The sequence below is a fragment of the Herpailurus yagouaroundi genome, unplaced genomic scaffold (assembly GCF_014898765.1).
Source record: "Herpailurus yagouaroundi ecotype Mexico unplaced genomic scaffold, PumYag 180, whole genome shotgun sequence".
NCBI classification, from domain to species: Eukaryota; Metazoa; Chordata; class Mammalia; order Carnivora; family Felidae; genus Herpailurus; species Herpailurus yagouaroundi.
In genome coordinates this window covers 21051521-21071535 of record NW_024412411.1, presented here as the reverse complement: position 1 = coordinate 21071535, position 20015 = coordinate 21051521, and the positions used below count along the sequence as shown (strand labels likewise).

General features: G+C 47.7%; 1 protein-coding gene across 4 annotated transcripts in view; it reads right to left on the bottom strand.

The window, feature by feature from the left end:
• Window positions 1-20015, bottom strand: part of FAT3 (FAT atypical cadherin 3) — a 673934-nt gene that overhangs the window by 49663 nt on the left and 604256 nt on the right. For all 4 annotated transcript variants that reach the window (XM_040489605.1, XM_040489603.1, XM_040489604.1 and 1 more), the window contains 6 exons: window positions 15691-16080; window positions 12910-13124; window positions 11565-11702; window positions 10215-10358; window positions 6713-6910; window positions 2821-3619 (listed from right to left, as the gene is read on the bottom strand). In XM_040489605.1, the coding sequence (XP_040345539.1) occupies window positions 2821-3619; window positions 6713-6910; window positions 10215-10358; window positions 11565-11702; window positions 12910-13124; window positions 15691-16080 (1884 nt within the window). The remainder of the gene's footprint in view (window positions 1-2820; window positions 3620-6712; window positions 6911-10214; window positions 10359-11564; window positions 11703-12909; window positions 13125-15690; window positions 16081-20015) is intronic.

The window sequence follows — 20015 nt, the reverse complement described above, 5'->3', positions numbered from 1 at the left end:
GGAAGAGTTTCTATTCTTAATATGCAGATAATAAAATCGGGGTCCAAGAAGAGCCTTTATTGTATCAGTACGCCAGCTTTACGGCCCTGGGCAAGGCACGGAGCTACCACATGTTTCAAGTGGAGATTATTGTCCATCACCTGCTGAAAATAGGGCTGGACCAGATGACCTTTTGAAGTCTTTTTACTACTAAAATCCAGTATTTTATTTTACAGCTTAATTGTAAGAGTGACTTGAAGGTAAGGAGAGGCTCTGAGGTGAACCTGAAACTATGTACTGTCCTCTCTGAGGAAATGCTCACTTTTTTAAAAATGTTTTTGGTTTATGTTTGAGAATGCAAGCGGAGGAGGGGTAGAGAGAGAGAGGGAGATACAGGATCCCAACAGGCTTAGCCCTGACAGCAGGGAGCTCGATGTGGGGCTTGAACTCAAGAACTGTGAGATCATGACCTGAACCGAAGTGAACGCTCAACCGACTGAGCCACCCAGGTGCCCTGGAAAAGCTCACTTTTCAAACCAAGAAGGCATCTTCGTGGGATGCCTGGGGGTTAAATCACAAAACCTTTTGGCACTCTGGCTTTACCGGGAGTGGAAAGGTTTGTGGGGATCAGAGAATAGGAGTTCTGGGCAAGGTCACCACCTTAAAAACTTACTGCATTTAAAACATTATTGTCTCATGAAAAACCTCCTTCTCTCCAAAAAAATCACCCCTCTAAATTCCTTCTTTCAAGAAATTCTGCCATGTCTGCCCTTCTCTGTCTTCTCTTGATTAACTCCTACTCATCCCTCAAGACCCAGGACATAGACAGTGCGTGGTACAGAAATGTCCACAGAAAGCTTTTCTCTGGCCATACATAGCAGGGATTTTGTCCTTTCTACTTCCTAGCATTTATTATGACACCATTATTGCAAATAGGTCCCTGCAAGCTGCCTTTGTAGTAGTCAGCTCCTAAGGGCAGGGACTGAATCTTTTCCACTTTGGATCTTTATAACTTTTTTTTTAATGTTTACATTTTTTTGAGAGAGAGAGAGAGAGCGAGCGCCACGCGCGAGTGAGAGAGAGCATCAGAGAGAGAGAGAGGGAGACACAGAATCCGAAGCAGGCTCCAGGCTCTGAGCTGTCGGCACAGAGCCCGACATGGGGCTCTAACTCACGAGCTGTGAGATGACAACCTGAGTTGAAGTAGGACGCTTAACCAACTGAGCCACCCAGGCACCCCTCCACTTTGAATCTTCAGTGCCTAGCACATTGCTGCCGCCACAGATTTTTGCTGACTGAAATGAGTTCTCAGAGCACAAGGATTAATTAGCTGGTTTAGTTTCTCCTGCAGGGTCTGCCCTGTCCTGTTCAAACCTCTTTTGAACCCTGCCGTGAATCACTGCATGAAGGCCATAGCAGAGCTTTAGTGCATAAATCAGTTTCCCTACAAAGGAAATTTAGGGAAAGCCGGGACAGCTGGCATTCATAAATCCTGCATGTTCGTGGCATCTGCCAGAAATACGTTGCATCTAGCATGCATGCTTTGAGTTACTTTGGATCTAATTTACATACGCAACAGGTCAGACGTCCCTGCATCTACCTGATGAAAACACAGACAGAATTCACTGGGTACCACCCGGTGAGTGGCTGGCACTTTTTGGGCTGCTTGGAAGCTGTCAAAATGACTCTTGGAAGGAGCTGTGATCTCCAGAGCCCTCCTCTGATGAGCTTATTTTTCAAACTGCAACGAAGAACTTTCTCTAAGAGAAAAGGCCAGGGGCCCTACCTGTCCCCAGTTACCTAAAGGGATGTTTTACAAATGGCCTCTCTTTTGGCCACAGTCCCTTTGGGCTGAGTTCACGCTGGCTAGAAAAATTCCGGGTGTCATTTTCTTAGAAGAGAGCAGTGAATTTATGGCTCCACACGTCGAGAGGAAAAGAGGCAGAGAGCAATACTTCTCACTGACCACCGTGGACACGTGACTCTGCAGCTATGGCCTCTGCCCAGGAGAGGTCAAGGCTCAGGGACTCTAGTTACATCAGCAAACTTGAGCCACTCCATCTCTGCTGCTCTGACGGCAGAGTCCATCCCCTGGCTGTGCTCCTCTACGTGGCGCCCGTTTTTCACTGAAGCAGATCTCACTGCCTGCACCCTCTGCAATAGCTTCCTAATTTGTTGCCCTGCCACTGGCCTGGCCCCGGCTGGTCTGTCCCCTCTGCAGCCGTCGTGCTCTTTGTGCAGAGCACGTCACTTCTTCCCTGCATCTCGGCCCATGGCTCCTCCTGCCTTGGGACAACTCCTACAGTGTTCATCCCAGCTAATGGCTCTTGTGTGAACCCTGAGCCTGCTCACAGGTCTCATTTGTCATCATGCCCTGCCTTCCAGCGACAGAACCTCTCTCCCACTCCCCTGCTGGGGGCTTCTCTCCTGCCCTGAACCTTCCTCATACGAGCTGCATCCCGGCCTGGAATATTCTTCCTCCCCTACCTCTTTCCACCTGTCTGATTCCTACTTTTCCTTTATCCTAGCCCATTTGGAAACCTTCCCTCTGGATGGGTTCTCTGGCAGGATTTGGTACTTCCCCTAATAACACTCAACACACGGGCTCCTGCTGGCTTGCTCGCCTGGGCAGCTCAGTAGGCTGTATGCTCCGCGGAAGTAGGGGCTGAGCTCGTCCCGTTTACCCCTGTTCCCAGCATCTCTCACGGTGACCTGGTGCATCGTAGGTGGTCAGGAAATACTATGTTGGATCAGGGAACGAACGAATGCATGCTTACCAGGAATGGCGGCCCAGCCTACTCAGATCATGGGAGGTGGGAGGGAGCTGCAAGCCACACTCACCGTTGCAGGTGCAGCGCACATTCCTGTAGAAACGTGGGCACACAAAGCTGATGCGAGCCGTGCTGTAGGTCATGAGTGCGTGGGAGTCCAGGGACAAACCTTGCTCACAGTGCTGCTCCTGACAGTCCAGCCCCGAGCAGTTTTTCTCCAGGATGGCCGAGATGCGCATGACATTCTCCAGATGCCTCCTGGCGTTGGACAGCTTTTGGATCAGGTAGGCTGGCTTATAGAACTCACTGCTGTGCATTTCCACCGCAAACAGCATGTCCAGCTGGTTGGTCCCCGCCACGGGCTGGATGCTGATGATGCGCAGGCTGTCCTGCTTCTGGGTGAGGACCGCGTTCCGCAGGGTGCGCCGGAAGCCATGCATGTGCAGCCCCACGAAGTCCTCAGGGGACACATTCTCGAAGCGGATGGTGACAGTGTTCTGCAGCATCTCATGCACCAGCTGCTCCACATGCACGACCACATCGATGGGCACCTGGAAGCGGCCGTCACTCACTGACACGTTCAGGACGTACTTGCCGCTGTCCAGGCCTCCCAGGGCGATGATCTTCCCATCGTGACTGTTCACTTTGAACAAGCTTTTCTGCTCCGATTTCAGGGCAAACGTGAGCACATCATACATGTCTTGATCTGTGGCATGGATCTTCCCAATGACCCCACCAGGAAAATCATCCTCCATGGTGACAATGAAAATTTCCAGGGGAATGGCTGTGGGCTTGTGAATACTTTCCTCGATGACCCGCACGCGGATGTAGGAGTGAGAAACTTGCTGCGGTTTGCCGGAGTCTTTTGCCTAAAACAACCAAGAGGGAGAAAGGCAAGGAACTAAGAAAAATCACAACACTTTTAAGAACAACAAAATTCAGAGAGAAGACGTCTATTCCTCTACCCGTGTTTGCTTCTTCCTCCGTCCCCTGTTACTGTTCTGCAAAATGCTGAGAGCGTGCATTGAAGTAAGAGGAGTGATTTATCAGCTTTGGTCCTTACATGCACACTCTGTTATGGACGATAAAATATACGCACACAGTATAGCCGTTGGGGGTGAAGAGGGAAGGAGAAGGGAGGCTGCTCTGAGATCCACATGCCCACCACACACTGGCCTTGTTTTCATTTTGAACAGAAGCCACAGGGGACATCGTACATAAAGTGGTGTTCTTACTTGAAGGAACAATCTTTGCAATTCTTTCCTTTGGATTGGGCCAGAGGACATCTTTCTGTACACTGAAGAAATAACATGAGGTGTGAATTGCATAAATTAAGGTACAGAATAAAAAAATGGAATGCAGAAGGGAAAGATAGGTGGCCTGGAAAAGCTTCGCCTTCTTTCTACGTATAAGAACTGACAGAAGAAGCACCCGATGGCACATCTTTCCTGAACCCTTCTGTGCGCAGCATGGGGGTAGCCAGTGCTGTCGAACTTCAGACACGGGTAGATTCCTGTGGACGGGGTCCCCAGGGAGGGTGTCTGAGGATGGAGGGAGGCGGTGGACCTTGGAGGTCAGATGAAATCTGAGGAGATATGTCCTCGTATGTGGAAGGCAATGTAAAAGCAGGGGCTTGGGCATCACGTGGACCCGAGTTCAAATCTTGACTCAGGCACTCACTACGTGTCTGGCCTTGTGGAAGTTACTTAACATTTCTGAACTGAAATGTCTGCGCCTTTAATATGACTATAATAGTAGAACCTACTTCACAGGATTCTACTACGGTGGGGATGAAAAGACACCATGATGGCAAAGTGCTTAGCACAGGCCTGACCCACGAAAGTACTTTGTACCTCAGAGTTAATGTGATTGTTATTTTTACTATTAAAATCACCACATACTTTATGTGATCAACCACATGAACCAGAGATGCTGACATGGAAAAGTCAGGTAGGAAGAGATAAGTTAGCAAATGAGATTCAACTTGAAGTCAGGCTGTGGAGGGCCTCAAAGGAGAGGGATAAGTATAGACTTCATAGGCTAGGGGTTGCCCACTCAAATGTCAGAGAGCAGAGAGGTGACAGAAAGGCATGGAGCTGCTGGGTGGAAGGTGATAGATTAGAGGACCTGTGGACTGAGCAGGACTGGAAAACCATGTCTGCCGAAGGACCTCAAAATTGAAAATTGGAGAGAATGGGGCCGGAATTCGGCCTGCAGACCCCACATCTTCAGGCACTAGAGAGCCACAGATGGTTTTAGTTTAGGGAAGTAGTTGGTATATTTTTTCTGTAAAGGGCTAGATAGAAATAGTTTTAGGCTTTGGGGGTTATATGATCTCTATCAACTAATCAACTATGGTTCCAGTGTGAAGCAGCCAGAGCATATGTAAATGAATAGGTAAGCTTATGTTCCAATAAACTTTTATTGATAACAACAGGCTAAGGGCATGATGTGTTTGGGGCTGTAGTTGGTTGAGCCCTGGTTCAGGGGGGCCGATATAACCAAAGTGGAATGATTACTCAGGGAGGGGTGTAGGGATGTATCAGAAAAGAATGAGGCTGAAGCCAGAGGAGTCACCCAGGAGGCTCCTGCAACAATGAGTGAACAGGGAGGTAGTGAATGAAGTGGGGCGATGACAAAGGACATGTAACTGACGCATATGGGGACCTTATGAAGGCAGAAACTCAGGACTTGGTGGTAATTTAACATTAGGGACTAGGAGGGGAAAGTTCTCTATGGTGTTTCTAAGGTGTGAGATGTGAAATCTATTCTCTAACAATCAGAGAGGGTAAAAAACTATACCAGCTCCTGTGACAAGGCACTGAAAGTCTGTCCTTGCTCTTGGTACCTATACTGTGATATAAAATTATTTACGAGGGTGCCTGGGTGACTCAGTCAGTTAAGTGTCCAACCTTGTCTCAAGTCATGATGTCACGGTTTGAGCCTTGCATCACGCTCTGCACTGACAGTGTGGAACCTGCTTGGGATTCTCTTTTTCCCTCTCTCTCTGCCCCTCCCTTGTTCGTGCTCTCTCTCTGTCTCAAAAATAAAGAACTAAATAAACATTAAAAAATATTCACTCAACATTGTTGGAGGAGTGAGTGGCAACCAAAGCATTCACTGGCATGCTCAGAGCCAAGAGTCATTAATTTGGAAGGTCACATAGAGCAGTGCAAGCCATAACTTACCAGAAGAAATAATGAACATAATGGAATGTGACACACATATAAAGGGTTATTATTGTTATTATTGCCACCATTAATAATGACTTTAGGTTGCCCTCTGTGGCAACAATGAGTAAAAATCACTTGGTTTCACTAATGGGACCCAAATCTTGATACTGGCAAAATTAATTCCTGGGAACTCATTTCCTGCTCTTATCCACACCCTTTGCATACCTGCCACTTTTGTCCCTTTGTCCCATTTCATTTTACAAGGCCATTGACCTTGAGGAAGCTAAAATGTTGGGAGACCACTGCCATCTGAGTGCTTGGTCCCCTCCTGCCTCACTGGGAAAACTTACCAAGCAAAGGTCTCTTCAAAAGCAGAGGCCATGCTAGGTCTCAATCATATTAGGACAAAGATTGGAAGCTTTGCCAAGTAGAGTAATGTGGCAAAGTCTACTCAGTATAAAGCAGCAAGCCTCGACCAATTAGTTGTCTTTGTGGGTCAATTAGAACCCTAGGAATTTTGAGAATGCAGATTCGGGCCCAGGGACTGTCTGCCTGGTACACCCTATGGGAAAGTCCCTTCTGAACAATGACGCTTCCCTTCCTTCCTGTTCAATTTCACACAAAGAGGCCGCTTTTATTGGTGTGAAATTGAATTTGAGATTAAAAGGGGAACATTCCTGCATGGTAATGAATTATGTTGACTTGCTCCACAAAGAAAAACCATCCACGGGGCACGGAAACCAGCAAAAGAGAAAGCCAGCCTGATGTGGACAGAGGATGGGGCCGTACCTGGACACACAGCACATATTCCGGAGACTCCGTGTGCCCGAAGACCACAGCTGACCGCAGGACCCCATGTGGGTCCAATATGAACTCCTCCTCTTCGTTTCCCGACAGGATAGAGAAGGAGAAGGGAGGCCCATTGTGAAAGGAGTCTCTGTCTGTCACCACCAGCTGCAGAATGCTGGTGCCTACTGGCTTGTTTTCCTGCATAAAAGAGTATATTAAAAAGGAAGATAAAATTACACCTCTCTTCACGTTAAAAAAAAAAAAAAAACCCGTCATTACCGGCTAGAAAACAGGGCTTTCAGCAGAAGGGATTCCCTGTAATATTATCTTGTCTTCTGAAAATATGCTGGAGTCTGTAAGCGTCATGCTCCGCATCCTTGGCTGCCTCCCCACAACCGCCCCGTGAGACAATGAGCTGCGGGAGAGAACACAAGAACTTCGCATTGAACAGGTTCATAGGGTCCCAGGATGGTGTCGCCTCCATCTTGTCCTTTGTAGGCTGGAAAGGCCCTGGGTTCACCTAAGCAGCTCTGGGAACATGTGGTGCCCACGAGCCTCTGTGACTAGGTCGGAAACCCTCTCGGGCCAAGGAAACGTCGACCTTTTGGGACAGGAAGGCACTTCGTCACACTTGTCACAACACAATCATGCTGAGCCCTAACACTGTGACGCAGTGTCACAACATCAGACTTTGGCGGGGGCACATCTTAGCAACTTCCCAGTAAACACACAAAGGCATACGCCAGGTAGAACTAGGGCTTTGCATCTCACCCCTCAGAACACAGTTTTCCCGTCTTTCTTGAGGACAGGGAAAGCGAGCACACTATTTCTCGACTTGAGAATGCAGAGAAAGAAAACCCTTAAAGTCATCAGAATTTCTGGAAACCCTGATGTTTTTATTCAAGGATTATTTCGCAGAACCTTCCTGCCTGTTCCCCAAAATAGAAACACAAAGGCTCTTCTTGGGTTGAAGGTTCTCCTCACTCCAAAAACGCCAAATTGAATTCCTCTGGAGCCCAGGCATTGGTTTTCTTGCCCCATTCTGTTTAGACTTCGGCATTACCACAGCTTGGGCCTGAAGTCAGTTTCATTAGTTCAGGCCTTCTGATGACACTGATTTAGCATTAAATAAGTTTGGGTCACAGAGATGGAGACCGTGATACACGGCAGTTTGGACGGAGTCGTGCACGGGGCGGGCACGCTTCAGCTTGCTGTGCTGAATTAGTCTTATGAAAACCATGTGTTGGAAAAAGGAAATTGTCCTGGCTTGGGAAAAGGGAGGAACAGGTTTTGAAGGAGAAAGAGAAAAGGACCTCAAAAGACGTCTTACTTTGTTCCTTCTCTCAAGTGGCCTTTTGGTCATCAGGAACTAGACCCTGTTTCCCTCTGGAATCAGCCATGGCACCGCCTCAGCCCCATGTAGATTTACTATTTCACAGTGACAGCATGCTCAGCACCACACAAAATAGGAGAGTTATTGATTTGTTTGCTCACTTTATAAAGGCCATTTCCTCTACAGGAGAGAGACACAGAGAGAGAGACAGAATGTGTGCCGCAGGGGTCACCATCTGAGAAAGAAGGGTGAAAGAGAACACGGACAGGCCCCGGCGCTGCAGATAGGAGCCGCGGTCACTGCTCATGGCTGCGATTCTCGTTTCTTTCACTGCTGGCTTCCTGTTGTGCATGTGAAAACAGGCTGTCAAGCTGATCGATGTGTGTCATAAAACCGAATGTTGAGTGGGCAAAGCCCATTTTGTTTTGGGGCGAGCACACCGGCTGTGCGAGGCCGACAGTGCCTCCGTGGGAGGCGGTCCTGGAGAAGGGCCATCTGAGAGAGACAGAAATGCAGGAAGGGGCAGCCCCTAGGTGAAGCTGTGCGGAAGCAGGAGGGGGACGAGAGTGCACAGCCGCTGGAAAGACCATCAGAGAGGAGAGGACGACCTGAATACCATTGCTGAAGGAATCCGATTTCGTTGACAAGGTGGCAGGAAAGAGGCCGGGGCTGCTTGCTTTACGAGCGAGCGCCTCTCCGCTCCGCCTGACTCCTGGACATCTCAGAGTTGGGGAGCCGGCCGTGACGGCCAGACTAAGTCCTGATGTTGTTCCAAAGGGGTCTCTCAAGACCTGGCTCACTCTCATCTCACCTTCTCCCCTCAAAGCCTTCAGACCCCGTGGGAGGTGATTCTGAGGCCAAACTGGATCAGGCAAGAGCCGGTTCTCAGGACTCTCTGAGGCCCCCCACAACACATGTATCAATCGCTGTTTCCTCTATGTCCTCCACACTGACAACATTCCTGGACTGGATTCCCGGAGCCTCCAGTGGTCAGGAAGAGGAGATAGCTCGGCACCCAGCACTGTGCTCATGAAACATCTTTTTTTTTTTTTTTTTAAACGTTTATTTATTTTTGATAGAAACAGAGCATGAGCGGGGGAGAGGCAGAGAGAGAGAGAGAGGGAGACACAGAATCTGAAGCAGGCTCCAAGCTCTGAGCTGTCAGCACAGAGTCTGATGCGGGGCTTGCACTCACAGACCGTGAGATCATGACCTGAGCCAAAGTTGGACACTTAACTGACTGAGCCACCCAGGCAACCCCGAAACATCTTTTGAAAAAAAAAAAATAGATGGGAAGAAGAGTCATTCCCCCTGAGAATAGAATGCCAGCTACTCCATCTTGCAACCTAATTTTAAGGAGCAGGTGGATTTAAGTGCTAAACAAATTGCTTATGGAAGATTGATTTTAATGAGTAGCAGCTCTATCCTGATGCCCAATCTCTTTTGGAGAGATGAGACGGTTTGTATCAATCTCCTGCTGTTGCCAGAATAGCACAGAGTAGCTGAAAGGCATCCTGTCCTTGTGAAGAGGATGGGTTTTGCAGAACACTGACCTGAGTTCAAACCCCGATTCTACCACTTAGCAGCTGCAGGATCTTGGGTGAGCTACTTAGCCCCTCAGGCCCTTAGCTCCTTCAGCATAAAGTGGGGGCTGCCCCAGCCTCCCACTTCACGAGGCTGTGGGGGGGACAAGTGGCTCATGTAAAGCACCCGACACTTGAGAGAGCCCCGTCGGCAACAGTGCTTATGACTATTTATTAGTCAGTAGCTGTGGAAGAATCAGGCTCTCTTCATACCCGTCTCATGATGGCATGAATTGGTATCAGGCAAAAAAACCCAAAAACCATTGTTTTAATTTGTGAGTAAAATGAGGCGCCCGGGCGGCTCAGTCAGTCAAACATCTGACTTTGGTTCAGGTCACGATCTCACGGTTTATGGGGTTGAGCCCCACATCAAGCTCTGTGATGATAGTTTGGAGCCTAAATCCTGCTTTGATTCTGTTTCCCTCTCTCTCTGCCTCTCCCCTGCTTGTGCTCTCTCTCTCTCTCTCTCTCTCAAAAAATAAATTAAACTTAAAGGACTAATTTACAAAAATGGTAAGTAAACCATCGCAGAGGAAGAAGGCTGGGCACGCAAGGACAGGTGACTAGCAGGCAAGATTTGGCTCACCTGAATCACAGCAGTGTAGTTAGCAGGGGTGAACACCGGGCTGTTGTCGTTCACATCAGAAATATCAATGTTGACGGTGGCAGTTGATGACATTGCAGGAATGCCACTGTCTACTGCCTGGACGAGCAGGGAGTATCCAGACACCTGCCAAAGCACAGAGGGCCGACAGTGAAGACGGACAGCATCTCCTTCAGTCTGCACACACTCAGAAGAGCTGTGGGAATGGCTGTGCTTTGCTGAAGATCAGCCACCTTCCCTCTTGGTACTCGAGACCAGGGATTTGCAACGTCGGCACCCCTGACTTCTGGGGCCGAGGTAATTCTTGGTTGCCGGGGGCTGACTTGTGCCTCTGTAGGATGTTTAGCAACATCCCTGGTCTCTACCCACTAGAAGCCAGTGTCACTTTCTGCCCATTTGTGGCAGCCCAAAATGTTTCCAAACATTGCCAAGTGTCCCCTGGATGGGGGGCGGGGGTGAAGTGGGGGGTGGGGATGCACAAAACAACCCCTGGTTACAACTACAGTTCTCATCCTGTGTTCAAACACGACGGTTGTCACCCTGATCTTCCTTATGAGTTCTGAACTTCAGGAGTGATGGGGATATATCACCTAAAGAGGTTTTCTTGCTTTTGAGTACCACTACTATCACATCTCTTCCTGTAATTTCACTTTGAAGACATATATTTTGGGTCACAAAACACAATGTTTAGGAACTTTGTTTAACGTTGGCAGAGGAGTTTTCTGGATCATTCTTTCTGACCTAAATTCCTTCAGATGCTCCTTTTATATCTGCTCACCTAGTGCTAAAGCTGTGGATGAAACCAGGACCACAGGATCCCAATGCTGAAGGTACTTTCCTGCCTCCTTGCTCTGGGAAGGACCAAAATTCAAAGCATCCAGAAAATTACACCTTTGGGGGTGTCTGGGTGGGTCAGTGGGTTAAGTGTCCGACTTCAGCTCAGGTCATGGTCTGATAGGTTCGTGAGTTTGAGCCCTACATCAAGCTCTTTGCAGTCAACACGGAGCCCACTTCATGTCCTCTGCCCCCTCTCTCTGCCTCTCCCCCACTCACTCTCTCCCTCTCTCTCTCTAAAAAATAAACATTACACAAAGAGAAAGATACATCTTTGCTTTCTCCTTTAAGACACCCATAAATAAGAAGCTGCTAGCATCTATTGGCAGAAAATTCTTTCAAAGGTCTAACCCAAATATGTCATGCTGCATTTCAGCCTATCCTATTTACTCTCATTATTTGGAATGCAGAATCTTCCTACTTTTACTCATGGAGCCTGAGTGGATTCCAGTGAAGGGATGGGCATGGGTGGGAGGGGGCTGGCCTAAACTAGCTTACCCGTTCGCGGTCTAATTTCTTCTTAACCTTTACAAGTCCCAGGACAGGCTCCACAGCAAATTCATCGTCCCGATCTCCGTTCACGATGGAAAAATGAATCTGTCCATTGGGCGGGCTGTCTGCATCTTCTGCTATTAGCTTCATGGGACACAAACAACAACAACAATAACAAAAGGCATGACATGAGAGACAGAGAAAAGGTTTATTCTCAGGGTCCCGGGTCTTATAACTGGGCACAGCTCTGGCAGTTTTCTTAGAGCTCTCTATGCTCACGTGCTAGCCATCATGCCCCCGGCAGAAGAACGGATGGCTCGGCTGGAGGAGGGAGGCACCACTACTGGAGCAGCCACCTCCTTTCCAGTAGTTTTTGTCTGCCTACAGCCTGATGCTTGTCAGGCATGATTTTCCTTGGGCCTTGAGCCACTGAGGATAGAGCTAAAGCTCATAGGGGGAGTTTGGTGATTCTTTCCCAATTCTGCAAACCGTGGTCTCTGCCACTGAGACAGACATTCTCTAAATTCATGCGCCTCTGTGTTAAGGAAGCCTGAGAAAATTCCCTTTCTCACGTGGCAAACACACTGCCCTGCTGCTCCGTATTGGTGATGCTGGGATTTATATGCGTGAAAGTGGTCCTGGGAAGTCCACCTCTGGTGTCTAAAGAATGCACACCGACACCTGGTGCTGCAAGAGCCAGAGATAAGGATGGATGGAAGGGACCTGTCCGGTAGGGGTGGTGATGACGGTAAGGATGGAACTCAGTTTCCAAAACGTAATTTGTAAGTCTGAGAGAGCCCATGTACTCTTTACATGGCTTGCTCTTACTGGTATTAGAAAAAATTCCCTCCAGAAAGAGCTTCTCTAAGAGTGGCCAAGCAATCTTAATCTTGCTCCCATGTGCAACTGTCCTACTCTGTGTGCGTGTGTGAGTGCATGCATGTATGTGTGTGTGTGTGTGCGTGTGTGTGTGCGCACGCGCGGGGTGGGAGGCAGACTTTCTTTTATCCTTAGCCAACTAATACCTTCTTATCTAAGGTCACAAACCAGTGGAAGCCGACATTAGAAATATATTCTGTGGTCGGTTTGTTTTTTTGAATAACATACACTTTCAGGAAGAAAGTAATTATCAGACACTTAAACTTTGGTATAAATGAATTTATCAGACCCTTCCAATGTACAGAAGGAGAAAGAACTGTTGAAAGACTGGTGACTGACTAGAGTCCTCGGGGACAAAAGGACCCATAAAGAGAGAGTGTGACAAGAATCCGAGACAGACTTTGCTCACGTTTTTCACTCTCTTTAGTAGAATTATTAGTGCCAGACATCTGGATCTCCCACTGGCACCTACCAAAATGACAGAGTCCCCGACCAAGGCATCTTCACTTATGACGGCACTGTAGACATCTTGGCTGAACCTGGGAGGGTTGTCATTCACATCCGTGAGGTTGATGCTGACGGTGGTCACAGCACTGAGAGCTGGGGTGCCCCCATCTTTGGCTTCTACCACCAGGTAAAACTTTTTGCATAATTCATAGTCCAGCACTTCAGAGACAGAAATACCCCCTTTGAAGAGAGATTAGGAAAAAAAGATTGGTCAGCGGTTCCCTAATCATGACAATATTTATCACATCATCTCCAGCCAAGAATTTTAGACATTCAGGAATTTGTTTATTTAATGCCCTGCTGAAAGCATCTCAGAGTCTGATTAATGCTGTCAGTTAAAACATAGCTATCCATCAGATGCAACACTGAAGAAATAAAGTCTTTGAATGTTTCTACAATACTTTCTGAACTTCTCTCAAGCAGCCTGAAAATCTTCGGCATTATTCACCCACATGCCTCTAGGGAGAAGGGCCAGAAAGCGGCATCCCTGATAAGCGTCTCCTGATGATCCCTTAACTGGACCCAGGCAGATGGAAAATGAGCTGAGATGTGTGGATATGATTGCACGATCCTGTCCCAGGTCAGCAAGTGAATATCTGCAAACTTCACTGAATTCAATTAACCACGAACGTGCCTTGCCAAGTTACAGTGCACTTATCTAAAACCATGACAGCACAAAGAGGGCAAAGATCTCAGAAATCTCAAGGTACAGTGACCTAATGAAAAGGAAATACCTGGGATTAGTGGCCAACTAATAAGTGTGAGTTCAACATCCACAACTACAGAACAGAGGGAACGTCCACGTCCTAAAGCTATTTAAGTTAAGCCAGTAGAACAAGTAGAAAGGCCCTGGCGGGGTGCCACCTCTAGGAGGGGCTCTATGAGTGCTCTTCCTTCCCATTCTATCCCTTTCTGGTGAGGTGACTCAATTCTGCATTCTGCACTTGGTAACTGGTCATTGTACTGCCTGCAGAGCAGATCTCAAGGGCATTCGTGGGCATTTCTACCAACTGGAAAACAATCATTAGGACCAAGGTCAGTATGTCACATCCATTCACATTTCCAGACAGGCACCTTCTCTAGCTGCTAAAGCTGCCCTTCTATTTAAGGTGAGAAACAGAAGTCATACCTATAACAAGAGCCTCTTTCTCCCCATAATTAAGTTTTCTTAGCAATTACCACCCTTAGTGCTTTGTTTTGTATCCCAGTCTCGTTCTGTAGTGCCAAATTTAAACAGTACTTAACCATTTCCCCGTGGTGTTCATATACAATGGCCATAACTAGATAGACTAAGTCTAACACGTATTTAAATGAGGAAAATCCCATACATTTTAATTTGAAGTAATGACCTTAATAAACAGAGGTACTGCTGGGAGAAGCTGCTAATGCAATTCTTTCATCGCTATTTCCACCTCCCTACACCTAAGGGCAGGAACGGTATCTCCTTATTTTGCACCTCCCCTGACCCCAGCATAGCAGTGCTCTACAGAGGTGAAAGCACGTATTCTAGAATCAGGAAGATCTGAGCTCAAATCCTGGGTCCTCTACTGATTCACAGTGGACAGTGGGGAACTTACTTAACCTCTTCGAAGCTCTGTTTTTCTCATATGGAAAATGCGAGAAATAACCAATGAATTAATAAGAGTCTGGCGTATTCAACCTGCTAAATAGATGTTGCTAATTATGAGTTTCCTGTTCAGCAAGTGCATTTTTCTCGTGTGATGACGAGGGAGTTGTGTCCAATGGACGCAAAGTGTGAGAGACTTATCTTTCTCACCTGAAAAATGGGATGGCTTTGATTATGACTATTCATAGGGAAATAGGTAAATGAATGAGATTATCCATGAAAGTGCTGTGAAAATATGAATACAAAGGAAAATACATAGTGTAAAAATATGAATACAAACACTAGGAAAATACATAGTGGAAAGGGTGAGTATGTTTACTCTCCCAAGAATATCCCAACTTGTTTCTTGAATCACCATCTTTATTTTATTACCATCTTTATTACCCGAAATGCTCCCAATAGTTAACTCCCTAATAGAAAGAAAGGCCTAGGGTTCTCCTTTTGTTCTCTTGATTTATTTCCAGGCGTGTTTTCCCTAGGTGACGCCACATGGCCCCTGAGTTTGAAAAGGGCGTGGTGAGAAAGGACAGTGTCCTGACTGGGAATTGTGGACAGGACTCATACAGAGCCGGTTCCAGCTGACTGGGGTGCACAGTTGAGAAGGCCTGCATATCACCACGCACACCACTTAGCAATGTCTTCTTTGGCAGGTGACCAGAGAGTGGCAGCCTGAGTGTGGACAGGGGCACTGGGATGCTCATCTCCAGGAGCACTTCCAAACACATAAACACATGATCCAAGTAAAACAACCCAAAATGAAATCGAGCAAAAACAGAGAAGAGAGGGAAAGAAGCAAACCCTTATGCTCGGTGCGCAATTATTATTTCCTGTCCCCATCTATGAACCACCTTACTGCTCCCAAGCCTTCCTACAAGAAATCCTGGAGCCCACGTGGAGGTCACGTATTTGCCCAGTGAGCCCACAGCCAGGAGCTTACAACTTGGCAGGGGGCAGGCGCAGAGGCAGAGAGTCAGAAGGCACCCTGGGGTCTGTGTGATGTGCTTCCACTGGGAGGGAGGAAGAGGAAGAAGTAGAGGCCACCCAGAGGGCAGTTAGATGGTTAGGAGAAGCAGGGGAAAAGTGAAGCTGTGAATTCTAAGCAGGTTGCTGTTTACCCACCTGTCTTTGGGTTGATTCTAAATCTCCCTTGTTCATTCCCAGACCGGATTTGATACGTAATCTCGGCATTTGTGCCAATATCTTTGCTGGTGGCAAAAACAGCAAGCACTTGGGTGCCAGGGGAGGTGTCCTCAGGCACCGTCACCAGGTAGTCCCTCCTCTCAAACACAGGGGGGTTGTCATTAATGTCCAGGACAGTGATGGTGACCGTGGCAAGAGAGGAGAGAGCCTGGCCGGGGCTCTGGTCGGTGGCCTGGACGCTGATGTTGTAGGAGGGCTGCTGCTCTCGGTCCAGCGGCTGCTCTAGGATAATGATGCCTGATGAGCCGTCGATGGAGAAGAACCCATCGGCAGAGTCGGCCAGGGAATACACCACCTTCCTGTTGATGCCTGCGGGAGACGCAAGAACGTTAGCGAGAAGAATGCTGTTCGATGACGGTCTGCACTAGAATATCATGGCTACTCATAGAAAGAAGATCAGTAATGACAGAAGCCAACAGCTTTGGTCCTACAAAAGCATAAAAATGTACAGGGACACCTGGGTGCTCAGTCAGCTAAGCATCCGACTCTTGATTTTGGCTCAGGGTCATAATCTCACGGTTCATGAATTTGAGCCCTGAGTTGGGCTCTGTGCTGATAGTGCAGAGCCTATTTGGGATTCTCTCTCTCCCTCTCTCTCTGCCCCTCCCAACTCGCTCTCTCTGTCTCTCTCTCAAAATAAATTAATAATAAATAAATGCCTTAAAAACTGAAAAGCCAAGAGATCCTCTCTCTCTTTCTCTCTCGCCCTGTGCTCCTCCCTCACTCATGTGTGTGTGCGCCCTCTCTCTTTCTCTCAAAAAAACATTGTATGTGGGGTGCCTGGGTGTCTCAGTCGGTTAGGCGTCCGACTTCGGCTCAGGTCATGATCTCGCGGTCCGTGAGTTCGAGCCCCGCGTCGGGCTCTGGGCTGACGGCTCAGAGCCTGAAGCCTGTTTCAGATTCTGTGTCTCCCTCTCTCTCTGACCCTCCCCCGTTCATGCTCTGTCTCTCTCTGTCTCAAAAATAAATAAACGTTAAAAAAAAAACAAACATTGTATGTAAGTAACATATACAACTAACTTAAATAATAAAAAAAATAAAATATTGGCAACAGATATCATAAATAGTTGGGTATTCTTCATATATTAGAGAACCCCATGCATCTTTAAGAAAAACTCTAAGGTGCCAATAAATACGGGGGTAAAGATGTGCCACCAAAAGAGAAATACAAATTAATTACTTCAAAAAATGTTTATCTGGAATCTATCCGTCACTACTCTAGATGCTAGAGATTTTAGCAATGGACAAGAGTCAACCATTTCTTGAGGAAATTATTACACTTAGTGGGAGTAAGTAATAAATTAACAATAAAGAATCCGTAAAACAAATGGCAGGTCAGGGGGTAAAAAGGAAGAAAAAGCCACAGGGGGGACCAGGAGTGCTTGGAGGAGAGAGAGTTTGGGAGATGGAGGGGAGGGTGGTAATTTTAAATAAGGTGCTCAGGGAAGGCCTTGGCCCTTGAATAAAAATCCAAAGGAGGGGAGGCAGAGAACAGTGCAGATTAATCTGGGGAGAGAATGTGGCAGGCAGAGAGACCCCCAAGTGCAGAGTGCCCCTCTGGTGTGTTGGAGGGCACTGTCGGGAAGGCCGGTGTGACTACAGTCAGGAAGCAAGAAAGAGAAGATGGTTTCAGGGTGACAGCAGGTTGGGGAGCAGCCCACGTGGGGTTGCGGTGCTGAGCCAGGAAGCCAGCCGAGGGCTCTGAGGCAGGCAGCCATGGGGTGTGCCTCAGATTTTAACAGGATCACTCAGGCTGCTGGTTGTGAAGAGAAGGAAGGGCGGCAAGCGAGGAAGCAGGGACAGCTGGCTGACGCCCGTGGGAACGCAGGCACGTGACAGTGGTGGCTTGCACTGGCGGTGGCCTCTGAGTGGTGAGAAGAGGTCAGCTTCTGCCCTGTTCTGAACACGTAGGTGGTGAGAAGGGAGTGATCCCCGGTGTGTTGTCAACTTGGAGGTGGTGAGAAAAGACTGTTTTCTGCCGTGAGAGAAAGAGAAGATCCCAGGATGACTCAGAGGGAGCTGCCGTCGGCTGGGATGAAGGACTGCAGGAGGACCAGGATTCGGATGACAGACTAGGAGCCCCACTTTGGACAGATTAAGTTAAAGATGGGCATTTTATTTGTAAGCGGATACTCAGGTAGGGAGCCGGTGCAGGAGGCTGGAGATCAGAGGAGAGTCCACGTGGAGCTATGAATGTGAGCGCCACCCGGTTCCAGGGCCACGCGGAGCCATGAGGATGGCTGGGGCCATAAGAGAATGCAAAGAGAAAAAAGAAATCCAATGGCCAGTGAGCCTGGAGCACTCCATCAAAAAGGGGGAAGATCTACTCAGAGGGTGGCCTCCAGCTCTGTGATTTAAAGAAACGCACTTATTTATCAAGATGCCATTTTACCTTCATATACATGAAAGCTAAAACATACCAGCCAGAAGACGTCCACCAACAACCAACAAATTAGTGGTTGATGATCAGATTGACTTCTGGTTCTGAAGACTGATTGAACTGTTTTCATCAGAGGATCTTAGGACTTCAAAATGATTTACGCACCCCCAATTCACTAGGTGTTAAGATTTCTAAGAGGCAAAATATAACATCTTTGTAGGCTGAAAAAACATTACTTTGATCCTAAATGCCTTAATGAAGACAGTCATTAATCAAGGGTTTTTAGCTATGACCGTGATCTAAAAATGCCTTTTACAAATCACAGACTTAGAATGTAAGCTCTTAGAGGGGAGGGCCTAACTCTGTGTTGTTTTCTACTATAACACCTCGCCATGGGGTCAGACATTCGGCAGTAATAAGAGTTAAACACTTTGCTCCCCCAGTATGTAATTTCCCTTAAGCCAAAATTCCCAGCAAACCAATAAAATCATCTGTCTGGAGGGAATGACATAAATTGCATTATGTGGCTTTAACCAAAAGGTCAATACTGAGAGCTTGTTCTTGGTTCCATTCCAGAGAGTCCATTTTTTCCAGAGTTTCATCATTTACTTTTATTTCTCTTTCAAAACAACTACCCTGTGATATATACACATCAGCTTCTGATTTTATTGGTGCTGGGATTAAAAACAAGAAGGTTCTCCTCTTCCTCACTGCCCCTTAAAATAAGGCCCCAGAGCAGACATTTTAAGGATGCCTTCTGGCTCTCTAAGATTAAATTCTTCAACATCAACTCCTGGGGTGAATATACATAGTGTTGCAATAACCCTGCGGGGGGGGGGGGGGGGGGGGAGGGACGGGAAGGGGGCAGAGCTGGTCTTGTGCCTAGAAGCTGCAGTGACTGATTAGAGGCTCTCAGGACACCCCTCAAAGTCACAGAAACAGATTTATGGGAATACATCAGCGACTGACATCAATATACCATGCAGGTTTTCAAAGCACACACATTGCCTGTGGACTTGACTTCCACCCCCAGCGTAGGGAACACTACTCTTAGGAACAATAAGTTGGGGCAGGAGATCCATGCAGGATCCTTCATCTGAGCATCTCCTGACAAGACTCACTTCGCAGATGCATAAACCAAGGACTGATGGCTTGCCTGCTGCCACTAGCGTTTTTAGGTAAGCATGAGGGAAAAGCTCCTGTGTTCCCTTTAAGGATTTCTGGAGATGTGCTCTTGGACACGCTTCCCCTTCAGACCTAAAGATCATTTGGGAAGAAGAGCACTTCCGACTGTTGTGAAAGCGGTGGCTTTCAGGCTGAGAGCTGAGTGTTAGGAGAGGCAGGGGTCGGATTTGCACGCTGCTGTTCTCTGTGGCCACAAGGCCTGGAGGGAAGGTGCCCCTAATGGCTGCCTGTGTTTCTTTCACTAGGACAGACAGCTGAAATCTAATTAAAACTATCACCTATGTTCCTGGTCTGCCTCTCTCTCTCTTTCAGCCCTATTCAGAGGTACCCGGCTTTGCTCACATCCCAGAGCAGGAGATGCTGTGTTCTCTGAGCTTCCTGCTCAGCGGGCTAGCCCTGTTGTCTGAGCACTGCGTTTACAAGGCTGACATTAATCAGCCACACAAAGACCACGGCTCCCCTCCGGGCAGATTCTGTTAATTTAGATTCGGAGGCAGGGTTTTTCTGCTTTACCACAGCAGAAAAGCATCCCCTCCCCCCACCAAGTTGCTGACCCAAACCCCCCACCCCCCTTCCCATACATTCTGCTTCTGACAATATCTTGGGCATTCACACCAGGAGGAACTGGGAGATTTATTGTTTCCTTCTCCTTTCTGTTACCAATCAGATTGATAGGGAA